Here is a 21068-nt window from a genome sequence, read left to right on the forward strand (position 1 = left end):
ACAAATTGCTGTAATGCTGTGTATGCTTTATGACATGTTATAGCAGGAAAACTACAGCTGTAACTAATAACAATAGCAGCTTCTTTCCATTTGGGTTGGATATGGATAGAAGCTGCTATTTGGCCCCAGTAAGCTCAGTATGGCTTACTGGAGCCCTTAAATCATAAATGTTATTAATTAACCCTGTGCTTTCTGCTATATTAAAATGTCTGCTGTGAAAAACAGACTAGTTTATCCTTTATGAGTGCAAACATTTCTAATATTTGTGACACCCTGCATAGAGTGGAGATACAGCAGGCCTGCCAATGCAAGACTATCCATCCTGTGCCAGCCCTGTATTAAATGAAGCATCCTCCAGCGGTACATATTTCACAAATATACTGTTATGTTTGCATCAGCTGTTCCATTAAGGAAACAGAGCGTGTGTTGACATGCCATTCACTGAACCTGCAACAGTGCGATTAGGTGCCAGTGTTGTTGTTTTGCGCTCATATCTCTTGTTGCAGAGTTGTTTTTGTTCATCATAGCTGATAAGTATTGTGCAGGGGAAAAATCAACTGGGCTGATGTGTTGATGAACTACTGTATATGTTTCCATTTGTGTACATGTTCACACATTCACACACAGCTGGATTGTTCAGGCCTCTATTTTTCGCATTCAGTCACAAATTCAGAAAACAGGAGAATACGACACAACCCACCTCAGCTACACCCCTCGATACATTTACGAATGAACGATGTGTGTTTGTTGAAGCTCAAATTGTACAAACAGGATTATGCTGTGATGCAGGTTGCTCCAGGGAGCAGAGGCCAGTGTCTTTGCGGTTGAGTGTCTCGTGATGGATGGCTTGTTGCTGCCAGGAGAACCACAGGGTTAGGCACGTCAGGAATGAAAACAGGTTCAAGCGAACTTCCACAGAATTACAAAATGAACAAATATAATTCCGGTTGATATCAGCAAAGTCTCTTTACGGTAATCAAAATAAATCCCTCCCTTTACGCTTCATGCCAAAAACCTCTTCATAACTTCAGGCATTTGTTTTTTTTTACATTTACATAAGAGATGGAAGTCGGCACCCTGGAGGGACACTTCACCAGCCTCTTAAGTTATTTATGTGTTTACATCCTATTTGGCATGTTGGTACTCACAACAAGACAGTGTTTGAATATTTTGAGACACCACAGTGACGTCTGTGTCTCAGAAGTTTATGTGTTTCTTGCTGATTTTGACAAACTTACTCTACTACCCGTGGTGCTATTGTGCGATTGATCTACAAAAGACCTGAAAAAGCCCTTTTCCTCTCCTGGTTGCCGGGAATTGAACTTTTAAATCTACTCTGAACTTTTTTTTTGGCATGAAGTCACACCTTCAATATTTGCTGTAAAACCTGCTGCAGTGTCCATGATACTGCACCTCCCATCCAGTGCAACCAAACCTGTACAGTAGCAACATATAGTGTGCAATACCAGTTTTGTTAGTCTATAAATTATGACAGAACATACTTTCCATGGGTGGGATTGGGTTTCCGTGTCATTCCAGCTCTCCAGGAACAAATGTACACCTCCGGGCTGATTTGCAAAGCGCTGGGTGTGTTGCGTTTTGAAATAATGATGTGTGTGTGTGTGTGTGTGTGTGTGTGTGTGTGTGTGTGTGTGTGTGTGTGTGCAATTGCATATGTTGTTTGGAAAGAATGCAGCCCTACTATACATCCATGTGCCTCCTGGTATCACTCATGTAGAAATACAAGTCTTTTTTAGGCTTGTTCACATCTAATTGTTCTGCATCCATTTAGATTCAACAAAGGAAAAATGAAAGGAGTGGAGGAAAGAATGTCACCTATGAATACGTCAGTGCTATAAATATCTATCCATCTATCTGAGTTGAGAGGACATGACCTCGGTGTCCTCAATAGTAGCTACAGCCCTGATGATAATGAGGGAGCGGAAAGGGTGGAAAAGAAACCTTTCGCTATGATGTTCACTTCACTAAACCATAATGTGCTGTTTATAGTCTTGGCTTGTGCTGTCATCATTGTTTTCATGAACACATCATCACTGTATCACCTCCCAGTGACTCTGTGTCACTCCGGTGCACTTTTAACCTTGTGACCATTTAACTCCACACCAAAACATGAGCTTATTTTGTGTGTTCCTGTTTATTGGTCAGTCTTCTGAGCTGTTGTTTATCTGATTGCATCTTTAAAGTCACATCAGTGTGAACGAGTGTGAATAGCAGGATTCTGAGTCACTCCATAGTCTCAGACATGGATGTATGTAAACACGAAGACCTCTCGTAACTGTCCGCCGTCTGATCTCTGGATCAGTCTGTCTGAGTGTGGTCGACTGTGTGATGTAAACACATAATTATGGCCCATATTGTTGCCTCACACACTGGGACACATGATGACTTATGAAGATTTAGGTGTGTTTTTTGTTGGTATGTTCTGGTTTTGTGTGTGTGTGTGTGTGTGTGTGTGTGTGTGTGTGAGTGTGTGGGAGAGCCTCATTCCAACGGATAAATCAACCGTTAAAATGAACACCCACTCTGATATAAAAGTACATTCCTGGTTGGCAATCTATTGCAATGAAGCGTTATCCGAAAAACATTTACTTATTAAAAATCTCACTTTTTAAATATATTAATGATTGTCCGATGAATGTGAGATAATCTGTTTCTGTGCGTGTTGTTTCTGTTGCTGGTTCAGATGTGTTTAGCATCATCCCTCGTATGCCACAGTGAGCTGTTGTTTGCTCCTCAACAGCCATTAATGCCATTAAAGTCTTTATCCAATTTGAGGTCTGTGCCGGCCTGGTTCAGCTGCCGCTGGACTCAGCTAAATGCCAGCGGAGAAAAGCTTGTTCTGTTACTTGTGATTTGTCATCTTGTTCCTTTTGTGTGACCTCAGTCAACTCCGGAAAAATGTTGCTCATATTGTGTTATGAAATGCTGTAAGAACACTCGAAATACAGTAATAAATCTGATTCATTCAGCATGTTTTAGCCTATTTACTACATATTTTACAGTGCTGTTGACAATTTTCTTAGAGAGTTTTATATTTCTGAATGTGTTTTCCCTACATTCCAGTTTCAATTGATTTCAAAGACTTTCAAATGTTTGTTTTTTTTGGAGCCCTTATCTGAACCAAGGGTGAGGAAGTAAGGATAAAGGTCGTCATGCTGTACAGAGAGTAAAAACCCTTGAAGCCAAATTTGCGAGTTGAGATTTTGGGCTTTATAAATAAAATAGACTTGGCTTCATAGGTCACAGTGAGCAAGTCTGCATTTATTTTTGTCAAAGCTGCATTGTCCTTTTGTGGCAATACAGTTGTAAGTACAGACATGAAATGTCTGTGTGGTATTAACCAGACAACAGTAAGGCAACTTTAACAAAACTAAGAGTAGCATGATGTCCACTGTGGGAGATTATCTCAAACAAGCTCCAAGTCTCTGCAAAGTCATTTTAATACTGTACGGCCTTCTTTAAACTTCAGAAAAAACATTGAAAAACATTTAAGGATGCTTTGGAAAATGGAGCAGATACTGATAAGAGGTTAAAATTGAATATAAATTACTTTATGATGAATAAAACGTGTGAAAAAACACCATAACAATCCTTAAATCACTGAATTGAATTCTTGTTGTTTTCCATTGCTTTGTAAGCCTAGTAGACACTTTTTGTCAGGTTCAGTCAGGAGATACACCTAACAGTTAATAATTTATGGATAAACTGAGCTGTGCACTGATCAACATTTAGAAGACATTGTCTTTGGACAGTTGAATAAAATTGTTTTAGTCTTTATAGCGGCTACCACCATAACACAATAATCATGATGTTGTAAATGGGAAATAATGCTGTAGGACATGTTGACCTACGCTATTTTTTTTCACTGAGAAACTGTTTTGCATTGTTACTGTTGCTAGTCTGACACGACGTTAAGCTGATGAAACACCTTAAAGGACCCATGTGTAGGTTTAAGTGGTGGTGAGGTTGAAGATTGCAACCAACTGATTACCCCCACACCCATCCTCATCCTCCCCTTCCAAGCGCGTAGGAGAACCTACGGTGGCTGCAAACCTTGCAAAAAACACAGAAGGCCCTCTCTAGAGCCAGTGTTTTGGTTTGTCCGTTCTGAGCTACTGTAGCAATATGGTGGTGCAAAATGGCAGGAAGAGGACTCGCTTCCTATGTAGATATAAAGGGCTCCCTCTAAGGTAACAAAAACACAAAGATCCTTATTTTCAGGTGATTGTACAATAATAAAAATATACTTGTCAATATTATATTCAATTTCTGCCAAGTCTGTTCTGCTAGATGCCACTAAATCCTACACACTGCACCTTTAAATGTTCAATCAAGAAAAAGTTAAGTACAATACACAGTACATGCCAATGCTGCTGCCAATACACAATTGATTGTGTCAGTTTACTGCTCTGCAATTTCTTGCCAACATACACAATGTATTCTTCTGGCTGTACCACCACATTAAAAACAATTATTATCGTCTTTATGTGTGGATGACATCACACCATAAATCATCTTATTTTATTATTATACACTAATGAAAACATACTTTTGAATGTTTTATTCCATTTCTGCCAATCGGTCCCCTCTGAATCCTACACACAGACCCTTTAAAGTCCCAGAAAAGCTTATCCTCCACTCCTCTTGTATTTTGTACAGTTGTTTAACAGATTAGGAGTGAACACAAGCGCGAAGGAACATTGTCATCACCTAAAGTAACAGTCAGGCGTTACAATGTAAAGTTCCTGAAAACTATTGTGCCAGAAGTTGCCGTACTGGAGCCAGCAGGTACTTCCAGCCGTGTACTGACCCTCCCAGTAAAGAAATCCCCTGTTCCCACAGTGCCCTATTTGGCTGTTTCGGTGTGCTAGTGGGCGGGCAGGCGTGGATCACTCCCACAGTGACGCGATCACAAAAGTGTGCTGAGAGGCAGCCAGAGAGGAAGGAGCAGCACACACATGAACACACCGGGTCAGAGGACTGATAACAGCAGCAGCTACCGTGGACGAGCAGCAGACAGATATTGACAAATTCTTTTCACGGAGGAAGGAAGCTTTATATATTAATTCATCATTTGATTTATTTATTTATCTGTGGAGTATTTACTATTATATTAGTGACGGAAGATGAACGGAGTGACGAGAAGTCTGTGCACATTTGAGGACATCAGAAACCAAGAACATGGGGTAAGTTACTTATTCATTCACAGGTGTTTTTCCTTCTTCTATTTAATTATAAGTAGACTTGAATGTGTTTATTTCAATTATGGGCGCATTATGGGAAACATAAGCAATGCATGGATTGATGCATTAACCAGAACACCAAGAGAAAAAAACTACTTTTTCTCCCACTTTTTGCTCAATTTTTTGAATCTGTTTGTCCTTTTTCAGTTATTGTTTTTCTTTACTGCTCAATTTTGTGGACTTTTGTGGAGGCTCTGTGTTATTTTGTGATTCTGTCATGGATCTTTAGGCTGAGTATCCTCATCTGTTCTAAGTGTTGTATTTACAATTAAGTCTCTGGTCTAGTAATTAAAGTATTAGCCCCCTACCTCCCAAGACCCACCGTGCACACATACTGTAGATGTAGAGACAGAAGCTCAGTATTAAGTTAACATCTGTGCCTGTCACAGGTGCCTTCTGCTCACATCATTTAAGAGCTTACAGTTGCAGTTGTGACAGACAGTGAAGGCAGCTCAGGAAACTAAAGCTTTGCTGGTGCAGTATGAGCACCACCTGTGCATGTGAAGTTGTTTTAAACAGGATTAAACTGCACTCTTCTTTGATTTGCGTGCATGCTTTACTGCCTGATACTTTTTAATGAGTGATCAGCAGCTTCCCAAGTCACGCATCAGGCTTTACCCCTGTCCACTGTCTGTATAGTAATGGTTTAATCATTTACCTCACCTGTAAAAGAAGACTGTTAACCTGCACTGTGGTTTATGAGGTTGCGGAGCAACAAGACACTTTCATATTATCAGCTGCCTCCTGCTGAGCTCAATAGTAGAGGCAGCAGACAGATCGGCTGCGCTCATATCAGATTATTTTCTCTAATAGAGACAAACCTCCCAGCCAGGATTGTGTTGAATAAAATCTAACTGATTATGGTTATAGTAGTTAATAGTTTTTGATACGAGTGCAGAATCCAAAAGCCTGATTGTACATCTGTGTCAATGCTAAAGGTCCAGACTTAAATGAGAGTGACTGTTGTGTAACAGTTCAACCGCCAAAAAGGGTACAAAGTGTACAAAGGGCAGCACCAATCACACTTCTAATGAACTGATTTAATTGTGTGAGAATGTGTCATGAAGCAATATGTGAAACTCCATATATTCTCAGCGTTTATTCAAGTTGTCATATTGTTGTCATTTTAACACGTAGCTGCTACCACATTTGCATCACCTTCATACAGAACACAAATTCGTCTTTATCAGAGACAAATCCCATAGTCAAATAATCATACAGCTACAGTATTTACATATCTGATATGGTTATACAGGTCAGACTAAATATAGGAGCCGAAGTATTTTACTTCTACATGTAACATACAGAAATGACTGTGCACGTTTGAAAGATAATAAATAAAACTGACACCCTTACTATTAATCAGGGATACGTCTGTAAGGATACATGAGGAGAAGGAATGTGCCTGATGTAGCAGAGAAAAGCCTTCAGTGTTGTTTTGTTGATATGTGAGTTTCCCGGAATTGAGATGATATGATGTGAAACTAAAGAGGAGGAACAACCAGCTCTGGATATGAAACAAAATGTTCTATAAAGTTTAAAAAATTGACCAAATTTAACCTTTTTATTCATAAAATGATTTGAAACTTGTGGTGCAATTTCCCATAAACGTAATGACGCAATATACCGAAACCATTTTCTGTCCTCTCAGGCACTTTTTAAATAATGCCACAATTATCCCTCCAGACATTTAGTTTCCCTGCGTTGTGTGACTTCAGACATTCCCTCCGTTTTTCCTTATACTCAGTCACCATCTCAGTCAGGAGTGTCTGACATCACTGGCTGGGAATGGGCCAAACATGACATATACATGCATCTATGTAGAGGAACGAGAGGGGCACACCTGCTTCACACACAACACAGAGAAGGAAAAATAAACAGAGTTTCTCTTATTTTCTGTAGAAAATATACTCTTATCAGTGAGGGAACTCACTGATATAGGACAAGTCTATCTCACTTCATGACTCAGGACTGTGCTCCTAGGCTAGCCGTATACGGTCATGGTCCACCTAGTCAGGTATTCACATGATGGTAACACACACACAATCCAACAAACGTTTCACTTCACACCCCAGCTCGACTCTTCCCTTTAAGTTTACTTAACCTTTTAGTTTGCACAGACTGTTGACTAACTGAAGAGTAAGGACTCACAGTCAGTCAACACTTAACTATCCTTTTAAACGGCAACTAATCAAGTGACATGAGCTGTTAGATGCTAAATGATTTAATCAAGAGAGGACATACTTTAAACTAATCATTTTCATTACCTATTAATCTGCTCTTTTTTTCATTAATCGATTAATCATTTAGTTTATAAAATGTCAAAAAATAGTGAAAAATGCCCATCTTAATTTCCCATAACCTAAAGGAACATATTCAAATCACTTGCTTTGTCCAGCTAACAGTCTACACCCAAAGGTATTTAATTTATTATCATATATGACATATGAAACATATATGATATGAAAACTTCTCAACACAACCATTTTGTGAAACAAAATGTGGCATTGTGTCATGAAAAATGACTAAAATGATGATCAAAATAGTTGCCAATTAATTGACTAATTGTTGAAGCTCTACCTAAAACTCACCAGTACCTGCTTAGGATGAGCGAGTCAAATGTTGTTTGATCTTGTCCTCCCATTCCATTCCTGCCACAATTCTTAGTCTTGTTTACTTATTCTTCGATCAAATATTTCTGCGTCTCTGTCGTAGCTTTGCTAAGTTTAAACTGTATTTTACTACAGCAAAGTTCCTGCTCAGCTGTTTGTGTTAAGACAACATTAAACACAGAGGAGTTTGGCAGGTTATGCTAATGATGACAAAGGATTTTTAGAAAAACAAATTTATCTTCCTTATTCCATATATAAGTACGGTATTGAAGGAAGTATGACTTTTGCACTAGTAAAAACATTCAAAGCGATGCCTGCAGCACCTGTGTTGTCAGCTCACACCTGTCGGCTCAGGGCCTCATCGGCAGAAGGTTTACGACGCAGATGGATTAACGACATAAGTGACATCTGTGCAGCAGGTTTGGGAAAGCAGAGGGACGGAGTGATTTAATGGATGGCGAAGTGCAGTCACGCATACAAACTCACAAACACTTGAGGAGTTGCTTGTAGAATGCAGGTACAGCACCTGGAGGCACAAGAAGGATGATTTACTATCACAACCACTTCAGAAATCAGAACACCTTCATATAATCTTTGTGGTTTTATATATCACGTAGAGCTTTAAGTAATATCTTTCCTTTTGCCCCAGATTCTGTTTATCAGCAGCATTCCCAGGGAGGTAGTCACCCCCCTCAGCTAATTTAACCCAGATGATTTACAGGCCTCCTGATGCCAAAATCCAAAACAAAAGCGTCTTCATACTCGTTAAGCCCTTCAGCCTGGCCGTACCCCGTGATCTTTTGTGCCTATTGTCGGTGTACCCAGCAGTGTGGCCGCTGTGTGTGCTTAGTTTCAGATTTCTGCTTTGTTATAAAGGTAGTGTGTACTTTGTGTATGTGTATATGTATATGTGTGTGTTTCCCCGCGCGCGAACGGCTGTGTACGTGTGCATGCATGCGTCACCGTCCATGAGCACATCCCACTGGTCCCTTTGTCTGTGTCCCCGGGAAAGTCTAGTATTACAGGTTATCTTTGTAGGTGATATAGATGTCATTTGTGTGTGTGGATATGAAAGAGAAAATAGACAGAGAGGCTAGTGTGTAAATAGTTGATGGCAGAGCGAGGATTAGCAGAGTCTTTGGTTGTCTATGAGGGGCCAGAGAAGTTGTATAATGATGGATTCCTTCTTAACAACTCTCCCACTGTTCCCCTTTCTCTCCCCCTCTTCTCTTTTCCTTCCCTATTAGAGCTTTCAGGTGTAATTTGAGAGGAAAGCATGTTGAATAAGGGAGGAATTTTTTGCTTTCATTTTCCTAAGTCCTGTTTGTTGTGGCTGACCATCTGTTATTTCCTCTGCCCACTTGTATTGTTCTTGTTACTCCTTTTCTGATCTCTCATGGCTTTTTCAGGCTCATCTGTTTCTCTCTGCTTGTTCTTCCATTACTCTACTTCCTGAGCAGATACCCGGTTAATCATAAAGACCTCCTGTATGCTACACAGCTTTTCTTTCATAACATCTCGCCGTTCTTTATCATGGCATTACGCAACACAATCCAGTTCATTTCCTCTGTCTGGTTAACATCATGGCCAGCACACTCTGCATATCAGACGTCGTGGTTTCTACACAGTAGAAGTGCCTTTATTCGCTTTGAATGCCATTCATAAGCTGCCAAAACAATCAAGCTTAAAAATTCAGTCTTGATATTTGAAGCAGCAGTTGACAAATCTCACTTTAGTAGCTGTTCTGCAGCTTTTGAGTATATCACCTGATTATAGATGTAAAAATCTTCTTTTTTTTGAGCACTTCAAAATGGAAATTTTACCACCTACAACTGGGCATCTGCTGATGAAGATCACAAGTAGGGCTGCAACTGATGTTTATTTTCATTATCGATTAATCTGCTGATTAAATTCTCTATTAACCGAGTAATCGTTTGGTCTATGAAATGCCAAAAAACTGTGAAAAATGTCCGTCACAGATTCCTAAAAGCCAAGGTGATGTCCTCATATTGCCTGTTTTGTTCCACCAACAGTCCAAAATAAAAAAATATTGAATTTACCATCACATAAGACTAAGAAAAGCAGCAAATCCTCACAAATGACTGGCTAGAACTGGGGAATGTTTGGCATTTTTACTTTAAAAATGACTGAAGTGATTAATCACTTATAAAAAAAAAAAAAGTTGCAGGTTATTTTTCTGTCAGTCAAATAAATGGTGATTCAACAAATCCTTGCAGCTCTAATCAAGAGATATAGTTGAAGCTACTAAATGGACCTTGAGGTGAGATTGTCTTGTCAACTGCCGAAACAGGGTGTGCAAGGTAACATACTGAACCTTTTGTCCTGCATGTTATGTACCAAAGGAAAACAACGAAACCAAATACGGCTGTACAAGAGGATAAATAACAAATGAAAATACACACACACCCAGTCAAGCATACTCCAAACTCTCATAGAGAAATGCACACATGGTAATCCTCCACCAGATTCATTTCTTACTAACCAATTATGGGCAATATAATATATCACCAATGAATGTGATGATTTGTGCTCTTCAGTTATGTAATTGGTTGCATGTGTGCGTTTGTTTGCCGTATTTAACCACCGCAGAGCATTGCATCCATTCCTTCTTTGCCTGTTCTGTGTCTCAGAGTTGACATAAATTTAAACACAGGGAATACACAACGACACATAAACAGAACAGCGTGAGTTATATAATGTCTTTGACCTCCTCTCTCACATCCACATACTTATACTTGCACACACACACACACACAGACACACTGCGTATCAATTATAAGGGGGTTCCCTGAGCCGGAGGACACACACCCACACACATCCTGGCTGAGACTTTTCCTGTTAAAGGGACTTCTATCCTGAGTCTAAAAGAAAACTGAGAATGGGCATCCTGGTTGCGTTATGGTTAAAGTGCATACCATAAAACCGCAACGTCCACAGCTCCACAGATTCCCAGCTTGGGGTCCCCTGTTGCATACTACATCCCCCTCTTTTCCCTTATTTCCTGTCTCGCTATACTAACTCTCAAATAAAAAAAGGCAAAGTTCCAAAAAAAATCATCTAAAAATAAAAAAAAGGAAAACTGGGAAGGTCTGTGTGTTTTGCTTTTTTTCCTTTTTTTTCTGTTTGTTTGTCCAGTGTTGCATCTGTGCATTGTTTTGTCTCTGACTTACTCCTCCCTCTCATATTGTTCGCGCGCCAGAGTGTTTATGGCTACTGTGGGATTTCGTTGCCATGGAAATGTTCCGTCTAGCTTGACATTACATTTTCTGCCCCCTTTCCCAGAAATCCAGCCACTTCTTCCAATTGGCTGTGAGCATTTGGAGAGTTTCCGCCTAAGTCCCTATGACGTCCATAGCACACAATTTAAATCAAACAATCTGTCTCTGTCCAGCTGTGAAAAACTTTTGCTTTCTCTCTGACGCTTGCACCCCTCTCTTCTTACTGGATACTGCCCTTCTCTCCCTCCTTCTCTGTCTCGCCCAGTGAGTATGACTCAGTCTCTCCTCCTCTTTTTTTTTTCTCCAACTGAAAATAGTGCTCAATCAGTCTCTCCATCACATAACGGTCTCTTTGTGGATTCACTTCATCTTCTCCTTTTCTGCATCGGCTTTTTCAGGAGGGGTGCAGGCGACTGCGGCTCACACTGCACGACCAGCACCAGGCAGCTCGGAGCGCAGAGCAGCAGCACAGGGACAAGGTAAGAACTTCTTGCACATGATAACTTGGCCTACAATCTAGACTGTTACACCAGAACAATCAACATAATCTGAACATTAGAACAACAAAGAATAATAATGGAAAGTAGCATGAATTCAGTCAGTGTTTTAAATACATGATTTGGATACTTGATGCCTCAATCAAGTTCTGCTATAATCTTTTTTAGATACCATGTTGCAACGTTTAAATATATCTTTTTTGTGGATACATTGGGTCATATTTGTTGTAAGACATGAGGGAGAATGATCTGCAATTTCTTATGATTATTTTCACAGTATTTGTGTGTTTCTCGGCGCTACTGTACATACATACGCACGCATCACGCCGCATTCCTACACACAAACCATACAGAGACACAAACCACATGTAAACATGCCATAGCTACCATCAGCCTTTCATTGGCGTGGTTCCTACACAGAGCTGCTCAAAACTTCTCAACACAACCGTTGTTCAACCAAAACCAGCGCCAAAGTTATATAAAAAAAGGGGACCACCAGAGTGGCAGAGTTACATAACATCTCCCCACCTTCTTCTGCGTGTCTCTCTCTCTCTCTCTCTCTCTCTCTCTCTCTCTCTCTCTCTCTCTCTCTCTCTCTCTCTCTCTCTCTCTCTCTCTCTCTCTCTCTCGCTCTCTCGCTCTCTCGCTCTCTCGCTCTCTCTCTCTCTCTCTCTCTCTCTCTCTCTCTCTCTCTCTCTGCTTATGGTTTTAACCAAGTCTGTCCACCACTTCCAAAGAAGCACAAGATGTTTATGGGATACTTTAGATCTCCATAGTGATTATGGCTAAATGTTTTTGCCTCCTGATTATAGAGCCTCATAGTCAGTCATATACACTTGAGAATAATTTACTCAGGACACGACTGAAGAAAAGAGTTTATTTTTGACGCATTCAGTTTTTCCAGTAAACAGTTTAAATGCATCTTTCATGTCAGATGGTCCTGACACCTTCATTTTAAGTTTTAAATCCATGACAGGAATTCATTGGTGTTCTTCCAAATACTGTTTTGCAATATTAATCAGAAACGTGCACCAACTCCTCCTCTAGTGTTAACAAAGCACAGTGACCTCATTCATGTTCACAATTGCTTATGATGTTTGGAAATGTACACACCCATCCTCTCATGCTCTCGCAACACTGTTAACTCCTCTGATTTCTAATCTCTCCAGCCAATCGGACGTGCGTTCGCACTTGTGCAGCCGGCCAGTGACAGGACAGCTCTGACCCAGGAACCGGTGAAATCTACAGAGGAGCAGGTGGAGGTCATCAAGGTGGGTGTGGCACATTGACTGATGTTTTGTTTTTTTGTTTGTTTTTATTTCTAAATATGATATGTATGACTATTTTTCATGATTTCTCTGGAGTTCAACATCCATGTGTCCCTCTCTGTTGTAGGTGTATCTAGAAGCCCGCAAACAAGAGCAGCAGAGACATCAGCAGAGCCTGAAGATGCTGTCAGATGAAGTTTCACAGATACAGGAGGTCAGTCTCTGGACAGAATCTAACTCTCGAGTGTCTCACTTATACACAAACACACATTGATGTTACGTTATCTCAACCCTGAATCCTGGATTATGTAAGAATTTGCATGTTCCTCACGGCTCTTACACTCCTCTCTTGTTCTCCCTCTGCTCATGATGAACGTCATATGTTCCATCTACTGAAAACACACAGAATTATTATTTTAAAAAATAATATCTCAGTAACTCACCATTATGTTTGTATTTCACACAGGTGAGATATTGCCTGAAGTCACTGAGGGAGCAAATGGCAGCCAAAACCAAGGTAGGTCTATTTTGAGCTGCTTTGTGCCCTTGCTATTGTTTAAGTCACATCCTGTATGCTTAATGGTATTTCCTCCACCTCTCTCATCCTCATCTTTCACTCTTCCCTTGCCCGTTTCCTTCTTTTCTCTCTCCAGCCGCACACAAACGGGTGGAGGGTCAGCACTCCGTTCAAAAAGAGTGTCTCATCTGCCACCAAGGGAGGAGCTAAAGCTGAGGAACAGGTGAGCAGCCTCTCATGTGAACAACCTTTATTCAAGGTTGTGTGTAGACAGTATATGTACGCTGGAGCAATGCACGTATCAAACCTTGCACGCACTTTCTTGTGGGGACATTGTGTGCCAGTGTGGTTCATTTGATGCCTGTAAAGCGATCGCTTGACACTCAACCCCAGAGGCACAAAAGGAAAGCAGGTGTAAAGTTAAACAGGGGGACAAACAGATACGTGATATAGAGTAAAAGAGAGGATTCAAATGACAGCGAGAGTAAATCTGCTTACAGCACCCCAGGGTGTATGAAAATGTGCGAGAGGGCTGTTCCAGCACACACTGTTCCTCTGCCTGCATGTGTTATTGTATTCAGTCCCTCCTCATTGTTCCCAGCATTCCACAGATGCTTCATCCTTTAATAGTTATGTTGCTGTCTTTGAGCCACGCACTTTTAGCAACCACTACTATTTGCATGTCAGCACTGTTTTATACGAAACCATCAGCGCTGACATAATTGTGTTTTGGTTTAATTGTTTTTGTACCAATTATAGCATTTATCTGTGAGTCACACTACGTTTTACTCACAGCAGTGTTGCAGAAGTAGGGAAGAAATACATGATCCAACCGCTCCAGTGACGCACATTACTACGCCTGTTTTCTTTATTATGACAGCCACACCCACTGGGCTTGCTTTGTTCACTCCTCAACATAAACAAGATTTTACATTACATCATTATAAAAGTATCTATCTGCTGATCTAACCTTTCATTCTTTCTTTGTCAGGAAGCAGATGATGAAGCAGAGAGAACCAAACTGAGAGAAGTCAGTAAGCGCTTATATGCGCAGCTCCAAGATGCAGAGAAGAAACACCAGGAGGAGAAAGACAGGCTGCAGGTAGCATAGACATATAGCTTGTTTTTACATTCATTATGCATTGTTACAAATAATGTACTCTGTATTTCGGATGCACTAAACTCCCTGTGTCTCTAGGCTGAAGGCAGCAGGCTGAGGGAATGTCTGAGCGAACAGGAAGAGAAGTTGAAGAGCACAGAAGAAGCCAGCGAGAAGAAAGACAAGCGCATTGAAGAGCTCCAGAGGCTGCTGGGAGGGATGGAGCAGGAGAGCTCCACCCTGAGGGAGGCTATCCGCAACCGCGAGGAAGAACTCCGAGAACTACGCAAGATCAGGGAGGAGGGCCACAAAGGAGAGCAGAGGTCAGCTAATACACATACAAACAAACAGAAAAATGTATTCTTTCCCAATCAGTGACAATCCAATCACTGGTAGTGTCTTATAACTGTCTGTATGTATTTTTAGGACTGAGCAGTTGGAGAAGGAGGTGGCTATACTCAAAGAAAAGATCCACCATCTGGACGACATGCTGAAATGCCAGCAGAGGAAAGTCAGACACATGATTGAACAGGTGAGACTCACATGTGTGAGAATCTGCAGAGCAAACGCATCATCTCCGTGTTCATATTTGTGCAGGCCTCACTGTTTGACTGTGTGTTTGCTCGTCTTTAGCTCCAGAACTCTCGCATGGTGATCCAGGAGCGGGACCGCGTGATCAAAGAGCTGGAGGAGAAAGTAGCTTTCTTAGAGGCTGAGGTGAGGGCTGCTTTCTGTCTCCCATAAAAATGTCTTTTTTTATGACATTTCAGTGGGAGTGAGAAACACCTTTTTTTTTTTTTCTTTACTGGAATAATGTGAACTGACCCTGTGACTTCCTGTGTGTGCAGAACCGAGAGATGCATGACCAGATGGACTACTTCCTGGGAGGGCAACGGTCTAATTCCTACCTTTCATCAGAGCGTAACCCTCAGATTGTCTACAGGTAATTTATTTTACCCTTCAGATTCGTACACCTGCAAACATGGCCTTAAACAATACATGCAAACACACACATTTACTCACTCACACTCAAATATCCACCAAATCTAGTCGTACACCTGCATACAGTAAGTTGCATACTGGTGAATTGTTTTCATGCTGTTTCTCTCTCTTCCTCTTGTCTCCTTAGTAAACCAATCAGGCCGTCCAACTCTTCTAACAAACCCCTCCCATTCATCAAAGTCATCGAGATCAAGTCATGAAGCGACCATGCAGAGAGAAGACAGTTATTGGAGGGAAAAGCTCAGAACCACCAAACTGTTTTGAATGCAGACTGAAACCAAACAGCGGCTCCACTGTACTACCATTTGTTATGAGCTTCTCGAATGGCAACACTAACACTAAGCATTTGCACCGTGTACACTCTTGAAGGAAACTGTGTGGTGTTTGTTGGCTCACACACACACACACACACACACACGCACACACACTGGGGCTTGTTGTGTGTCTGTGCGTGTGCATTTTGAATGACTGTGTGTCAGCTTTAATGTAGATACATTAAACATACTGATTCAGCTGATGTGCATTTTAAGTTTTGCATGTAATACTTCATATTGTATGCAAGTGTTTTCTTGCCCTGCCCTGTTTTGATTACTTTTTTGACCTTTGAGTTGATATTGTTAAATCAAAACAGAACTGCTGTGTAAAGTGCAGGATGGCAGACCTTTTGCCGTTATGTTGTTATCAAGTCCATATACAGAAATGTAGCATTAAAATGGCTAACTACACTCTCATGACAGATCAGTTTCATGTAAAAAAAAAATCATTAACCAGATGATCTAAATCCTGTGTTCTTGTACTCATCAGTCACTCATTCATGGCTCACTTTGATGTTAATGTGTAAATATTGACTGTAGCCTATAAAAGGTATTTAAGTTGTTCTTCCAGTGGAGCCATTTTTAAATAATAATAATAATTATGTGTTTTTTAAGCCCTAGACCACTGTCGGGCACTTTATGAAAATGTGAGGAAGGGGTCTGCGGAAGGAAAAACAACATTGTCAGAGGCAGTGAAGATATTTAGCAACATAATAGCTTCATAGAAGTGTTGTTATCCTTCATATTTCTTGTAAAGCATTTCAGTTCCTGTTCACTGTGTTTTTGTAAATAACATTCATGAATGTGATTTGATGTGATTTCTGCCTAACAGCTTTCTCCTTTGTATTTATTTATATTAAATAAAACCTCTAGACAGCTGTTGTAGAGGGGATTTTGTATGAAGTATATTCTAATCTCTCATCTGTGTTTGTGGTTCTCAGTGTAAAATAAAAAAAAAAATCCCTGAAAATGAATACAATGCTTCATTTTACCTTTGAGAACATTTACAGTACCAGTCAAAAGTTTGGACACACCTTCCCATTCATTTGAAAGAAAGTGTCCAACTTTTGACTGATACTTTAAGTAGATACTAAGAAGGGGGCGCCCTCTCCTGGACACTATGTATACTACAAGTTGGCAAACTGCACTGACCTTGTGTAAACACATCATACAACACTCGTCTGTCACAGTTTTATTTGGATGGCAACTTGTACAGTAAGTACCTCACAGAAAAAAATCATTCAGGCTCACTGGGAACCCTTTATCCCAAATGAAATAAACAGTTCAGACTTGTGGGGCCCAGACTACCTCAAACAGAAAAAGAAGACAAAAGTCACAAAAGAGACTGCCCCAGATGTAATAATGCACATCAACGCAGTGCATTAATGCACTGGAGTACTGTTAAATTACATTGCACTGAGAGAAGTGATTAAATTAAAAGAGCACTTAATCATCAAAATTCATTAAAGCAAGTATGGCTTCTGTAAAACACCAGTTTAAGGCTTAACAAAAAAAAAAAAACCTGCTGTCGAATTCACTGCAACAAATGAACAGCAGAGACACATAGATGTAAACACAAGTGGCATTAACAGTGCTTTTTTTTGTGTGTGAAGTAACAATTAACACTGGTAACTATTAGCACATTTACGCACAATTAATTTTAACAAGTCTGCATAGGCCTTTACATTGTGCAATAAATACTGATTGTCTTATGCCATTGCATAGCCCCATAGCTGTAGTTTTATTTTGGTCAAATCAACCCTACTTACTATAGTCCCCTACTATAGTCTACCCAAATTTAGCACTCATGCTTGCAATAATACAGAATAAATGCATAAGCTACACTTAGGTTAAGAGCACTGTCTCAGTAGTCTGATATGCAATATACTGTAACCAGGCAATATGTTTAGAATATAAAGGCAGTGTTCACTCTGTAACTATCTGGCAGTCGCCACTCATAGGCACTTTAATCACCGGCACTGCTACCTTCTCCTTGACCTTTCCTTTAGGCAGACGTTACATATTTTCAGAACGTACTGTCCAGAGTGTTGTAGTTGTCTTTGAAGTTCTTAAGCTCCATAAAGTTTCTTGGCCGCTTGCTGCGCTGCTGTGCTGCAGATGTGAGGTAGGTGGTTTGGGTGGGGGACGAGGAGGAGCTCGCAGGCTCTGTGATGGTGGTCAAGTCTTTTGCTGCGGTCTGGTGGTACTGGCTCGGAGTGCTGCTGCTACTGTGAGACTTCACACTGAAGGGACGAAGGGAGAAACAGATTGTTCCCGGTGTATAATTAACATTCCATGTTGGGATTAGCATAAAAGAAAAGCTGTGAGGGAGTAAGAGAGTGCAGTGGGGGGGAAAAGAGTTGTGATTACTCACACAGAGGCCAGTTCTGTTAGAGCTTCCTGGTATTTTAGAAATTCTGCTTCACCAAAAGCCTACAGACATTAATGAGGACATCAGTAAAGACATGCAGGACACACACAATTCACCCTTCAAAATCTGTCTTTAAACACATTTAAAATGTTCAAATATTTATAACATTTATATATATATTTTTTTTTACAATCTCTCATATTTACTGTATCTGTCTGACTTTTCAAAGTTTTTAAATTCAATTTACTTGTTATTAATTTGGACTGTTTGATGAGATGAATTAATGACAGTGTGTCTGTGGTACACACACACTGACCTCTGCACCATGACGTGCTCTATTGTAACCATCCAGCACAGTGTCAATGAGAGAGCTTTGGCTGTCTCGGGACATGCAGTGGGAATTTCGCAGCTGCAGAAGCCAGGTCCGAAATCTTTTCCCCGTCACAGCGGTAGACGTTCCTCCCAGTTGACGGAAAGGGAGATCTACTGACAGACAGTGCTGGTATTAGAGTGATAGTGTGGAGGGATTCATACTCTGTCGTGGTGAAAGCAATCCAAACTGTGATTAAGGTCAGGATTAATCTTACCAGTGTCTCTGACGGCATCCAGTGCTCTCATCCTGTACAGGTAGTCACAGCAACCTGCAACAAACACACAGACTCCTCCATTCACTGGCATAAAAACTACTCATGTGCTGTAGATACTTTCAAGTTTGATGTAAGTGTTTTTCTGTATGTCTCTTACCAGACTGTTCTCTCTGCTTTAGCCGATCATCATCTGGAGACAGCAGACGAGGCTCAAAGTGGATTTTCTGAACCTGGCACAGTTTGGCTTCAATTTCTTGTCTCAGCTCCTACAGCACACACAAGAAACACCACGCTATCAATATTATAGTTAACCAGCAACATACTGTGAAGGATCACACTTCTGGTTCATAATGGTGCGAGTGTTACCTTAGGAGCATTGTGGCCGAGGGGAACATGTGGTCCTCTCCGAGATTTCATGGCAAATCGCATAATTTGTCTTTTCACAAATATGAACAGCAAAACAAACACCTAGAGGAAAGTCAAAAGTTAGATAACCCCCAATATTTTTTTTGTTTGTTTATTTACTTTAATCAAGTGTAGTGAACAAGATGCCAGGGGATGATAAACAGAGCCAAATAATAAAACGAAAAACACAACAAAAAAATTATGTAAATAATTAAATCAAAATGAAAAGTTGAAAAAAAAAATACAAAAGGAAATATTAATATTACTAGTTACTACATACATTTACATGTTTAACTGCTTTTTGCATTATTTGAAGCAAAAGCTGCTTACATAGATTATTGGGTTTCCTGTTAAACATGTTAAAACAGGGCTTAACTTTAAATTTGCTCTTATGAATGTAGAATATGGCCTCATAAGTATATCAGGCTATTAATACAGAAATGCTTAGAGTTGTTCAAGGCAAAGGTACATTTTTATCTTTCCAATGCTTGCAAGTGCTTTCTGTATTTAAACCACAAAAAGTACAATTATTTTATTTTATTATTTTTTAAAATCCTAAGCATGTAATCTGAAAAATTACACAAATATCAGTATTCAGAAGAATGTAGAATAAGGTCCCTTTTAAAAACTTTTATTTTATTAGTGAACATACTGTATTACTGTGAATATAGGTGAAATGATTATTTTGACTGTATTTCATATATTTCTATTTTGTATACATCACTAACTCTGTGTTATCAGCAATCATCTAACATACAGTAAGCTACACTTAAGTAATACTGGAAACATAAAAGATAAATATACACAATATACACTAATGTAACAAAACCTCAATACATTTCAATGTTTTGACAGTATTGCAGATTTGGTGAAGTGATAAACAATTATGATTTAATGATGTCAAGTGGTTCAAATAAGGAGAAATGTTTACAAACACATGTTGCATTGATGTGCTGATCTGTGTCTTTTAATGGGTATTGAACTCTACGAACTACTGTATGCATTGGTTTAATGTGTAAAGACAGCACTTTGTGTTTATGGATAAGAATATAGCAAGTAAGTTTAGCTCCTTGAAATAAGGGTTTTACATACTGAAACTCTGGAAAATGAGCCAAGTTACATGTAAAATTCTGGGTCGACCTCAGCATTTGATAGTCCAACAGTTTCTTATGTCTTATGCTGACATTTCGGTTGTTGTCATCGTGAGTTTAAACATTTAAACTTGACTCAGCTATAACACAGTTAAATCAAAATTACTGATAACAATGCGCAATAAACTCACCAGACTACCGTAGGCCATTACAAGCACAACGTTGACGCTCGACAGACGAGTATTACTTCGCATTTTCACGCAGATATTTATTAAACTGATTAATGTTAACGTTAAATAACAACTTCAAAGTGCGTCCAGCGGTTGATATTTGTAAGGCAGGCGGTTTCATTTAAGTAGTCGCTTTTAATACGTGAAGCTGACGTTAAACGAAAGACAGAAAACGGAGAAGTTAAGAGGAGTAAAGTGCTTCTTTTTTTTCTTCTTTTTTTCTTTTTTTACATTTCGCTGTCTAGTTTGTTGACTTCCGGGATAGTCACGTGACAGGTACGGGCAGAGGTGATGTCACGTCTGACGTTGTTTCTCTGGCCTCTTGTGCCACCTAATGTTGAAAGTAACTTCACAGGCTCACCCAGCAAACAAATAAATCAACACACAAACAATATTGATAAAGAAACGCAAACTTGAAGACTATTGTCAGCGAATACAGTCATTTTCAGCTTCAACTGTCACATAAATAAAAAGATACAAACCAGCATACCGCTTAATTCCCCAATTTATACACCCTTTATTTTTGTGTAGCTTCATATTGAAATCCCTACAGACTATCTATATGCACAGTA

General features: G+C 39.9%; 2 protein-coding genes across 3 annotated transcripts; one reads left to right on the forward strand and one right to left on the reverse strand.

Moving 5' to 3' along the window:
* Positions 1 to 4949: 4949 nt before the first annotated feature.
* On the forward strand, positions 4950 to 16691 carry tuft1a (tuftelin 1a). Its single transcript, XM_067601481.1, has 12 exons — positions 4950 to 5207; positions 11514 to 11594; positions 12782 to 12883; positions 13008 to 13094; positions 13347 to 13397; positions 13534 to 13620; positions 14389 to 14499; positions 14596 to 14819; positions 14923 to 15028; positions 15130 to 15213; positions 15345 to 15439; positions 15626 to 16691. Exons 1-12 carry the CDS (start codon positions 5148 to 5150, stop codon positions 15696 to 15698), a joined length of 1161 nt encoding a protein of 386 aa, XP_067457582.1. The 5' UTR covers positions 4950 to 5147; the 3' UTR covers positions 15699 to 16691.
* Positions 16692 to 16989: 298 nt separating this feature from the next.
* Positions 16990 to 20905, reverse strand: c10h1orf43 (chromosome 10 C1orf43 homolog). 2 transcript variants are annotated; one of them, XM_067601484.1, is made up of 7 exons: positions 20458 to 20905; positions 19137 to 19238; positions 18928 to 19036; positions 18771 to 18824; positions 18500 to 18669; positions 18187 to 18245; positions 16990 to 18055 (listed from the first exon to the last, which is right to left on the reverse strand). In XM_067601484.1, exons 1-7 carry the CDS (start codon positions 20518 to 20520, stop codon positions 17839 to 17841), a joined length of 774 nt encoding a protein of 257 aa, XP_067457585.1. In that variant the 5' UTR covers positions 20521 to 20905; the 3' UTR covers positions 16990 to 17838. The 2 variants fall into 2 exon arrangements, with proteins under 2 accessions (XP_067457585.1, XP_067457586.1); XM_067601485.1 differs by having other exon boundaries at positions 18500 to 18666; positions 20458 to 20877.
* Positions 20906 to 21068: the final 163 nt, after the last annotated feature.

The sequence above is a fragment of the Thunnus thynnus genome, chromosome 10, assembly GCF_963924715.1.
Source record: "Thunnus thynnus chromosome 10, fThuThy2.1, whole genome shotgun sequence".
NCBI classification, from domain to species: domain Eukaryota; kingdom Metazoa; phylum Chordata; class Actinopteri; order Scombriformes; family Scombridae; genus Thunnus; species Thunnus thynnus.

What these genes read in the sequence shown, in the direction of transcription:
- c10h1orf43 (XM_067601484.1), bottom strand. Translation starts at nt 20,520, where the DNA reads ATGCGAAGTAATACTCGTCTGTCGAGCGTCAACGTTGTGCTTGTAATG. An exon ending in AAAGCAGAGAGAACAGTCTG is followed by an intron (nt 18,825 to 18,927) that starts GTAAGAGACATA and finishes TGTTTGTTGCAG; the next exon opens with GTTGCTGTGACTACCTGTAC. An exon ending in GGATGCCGTCAGAGACACTG is followed by an intron (nt 18,670 to 18,770) that starts GTAAGATTAATC and finishes ACTGTCTGTCAG; the next exon opens with TAGATCTCCCTTTCCGTCAA.
- tuft1a (XM_067601481.1), top strand. Translation starts at nt 5,148, where the DNA reads ATGAACGGAGTGACGAGAAGTCTGTGCACATTTGAGGACATCAGAAAC. An exon ending in AAGTTTCACAGATACAGGAG is followed by an intron (nt 13,095 to 13,346) that starts GTCAGTCTCTGG and finishes TATTTCACACAG; the next exon opens with GTGAGATATTGCCTGAAGTC. An exon ending in GAGCTAAAGCTGAGGAACAG is followed by an intron (nt 13,621 to 14,388) that starts GTGAGCAGCCTC and finishes TTTCTTTGTCAG; the next exon opens with GAAGCAGATGATGAAGCAGA.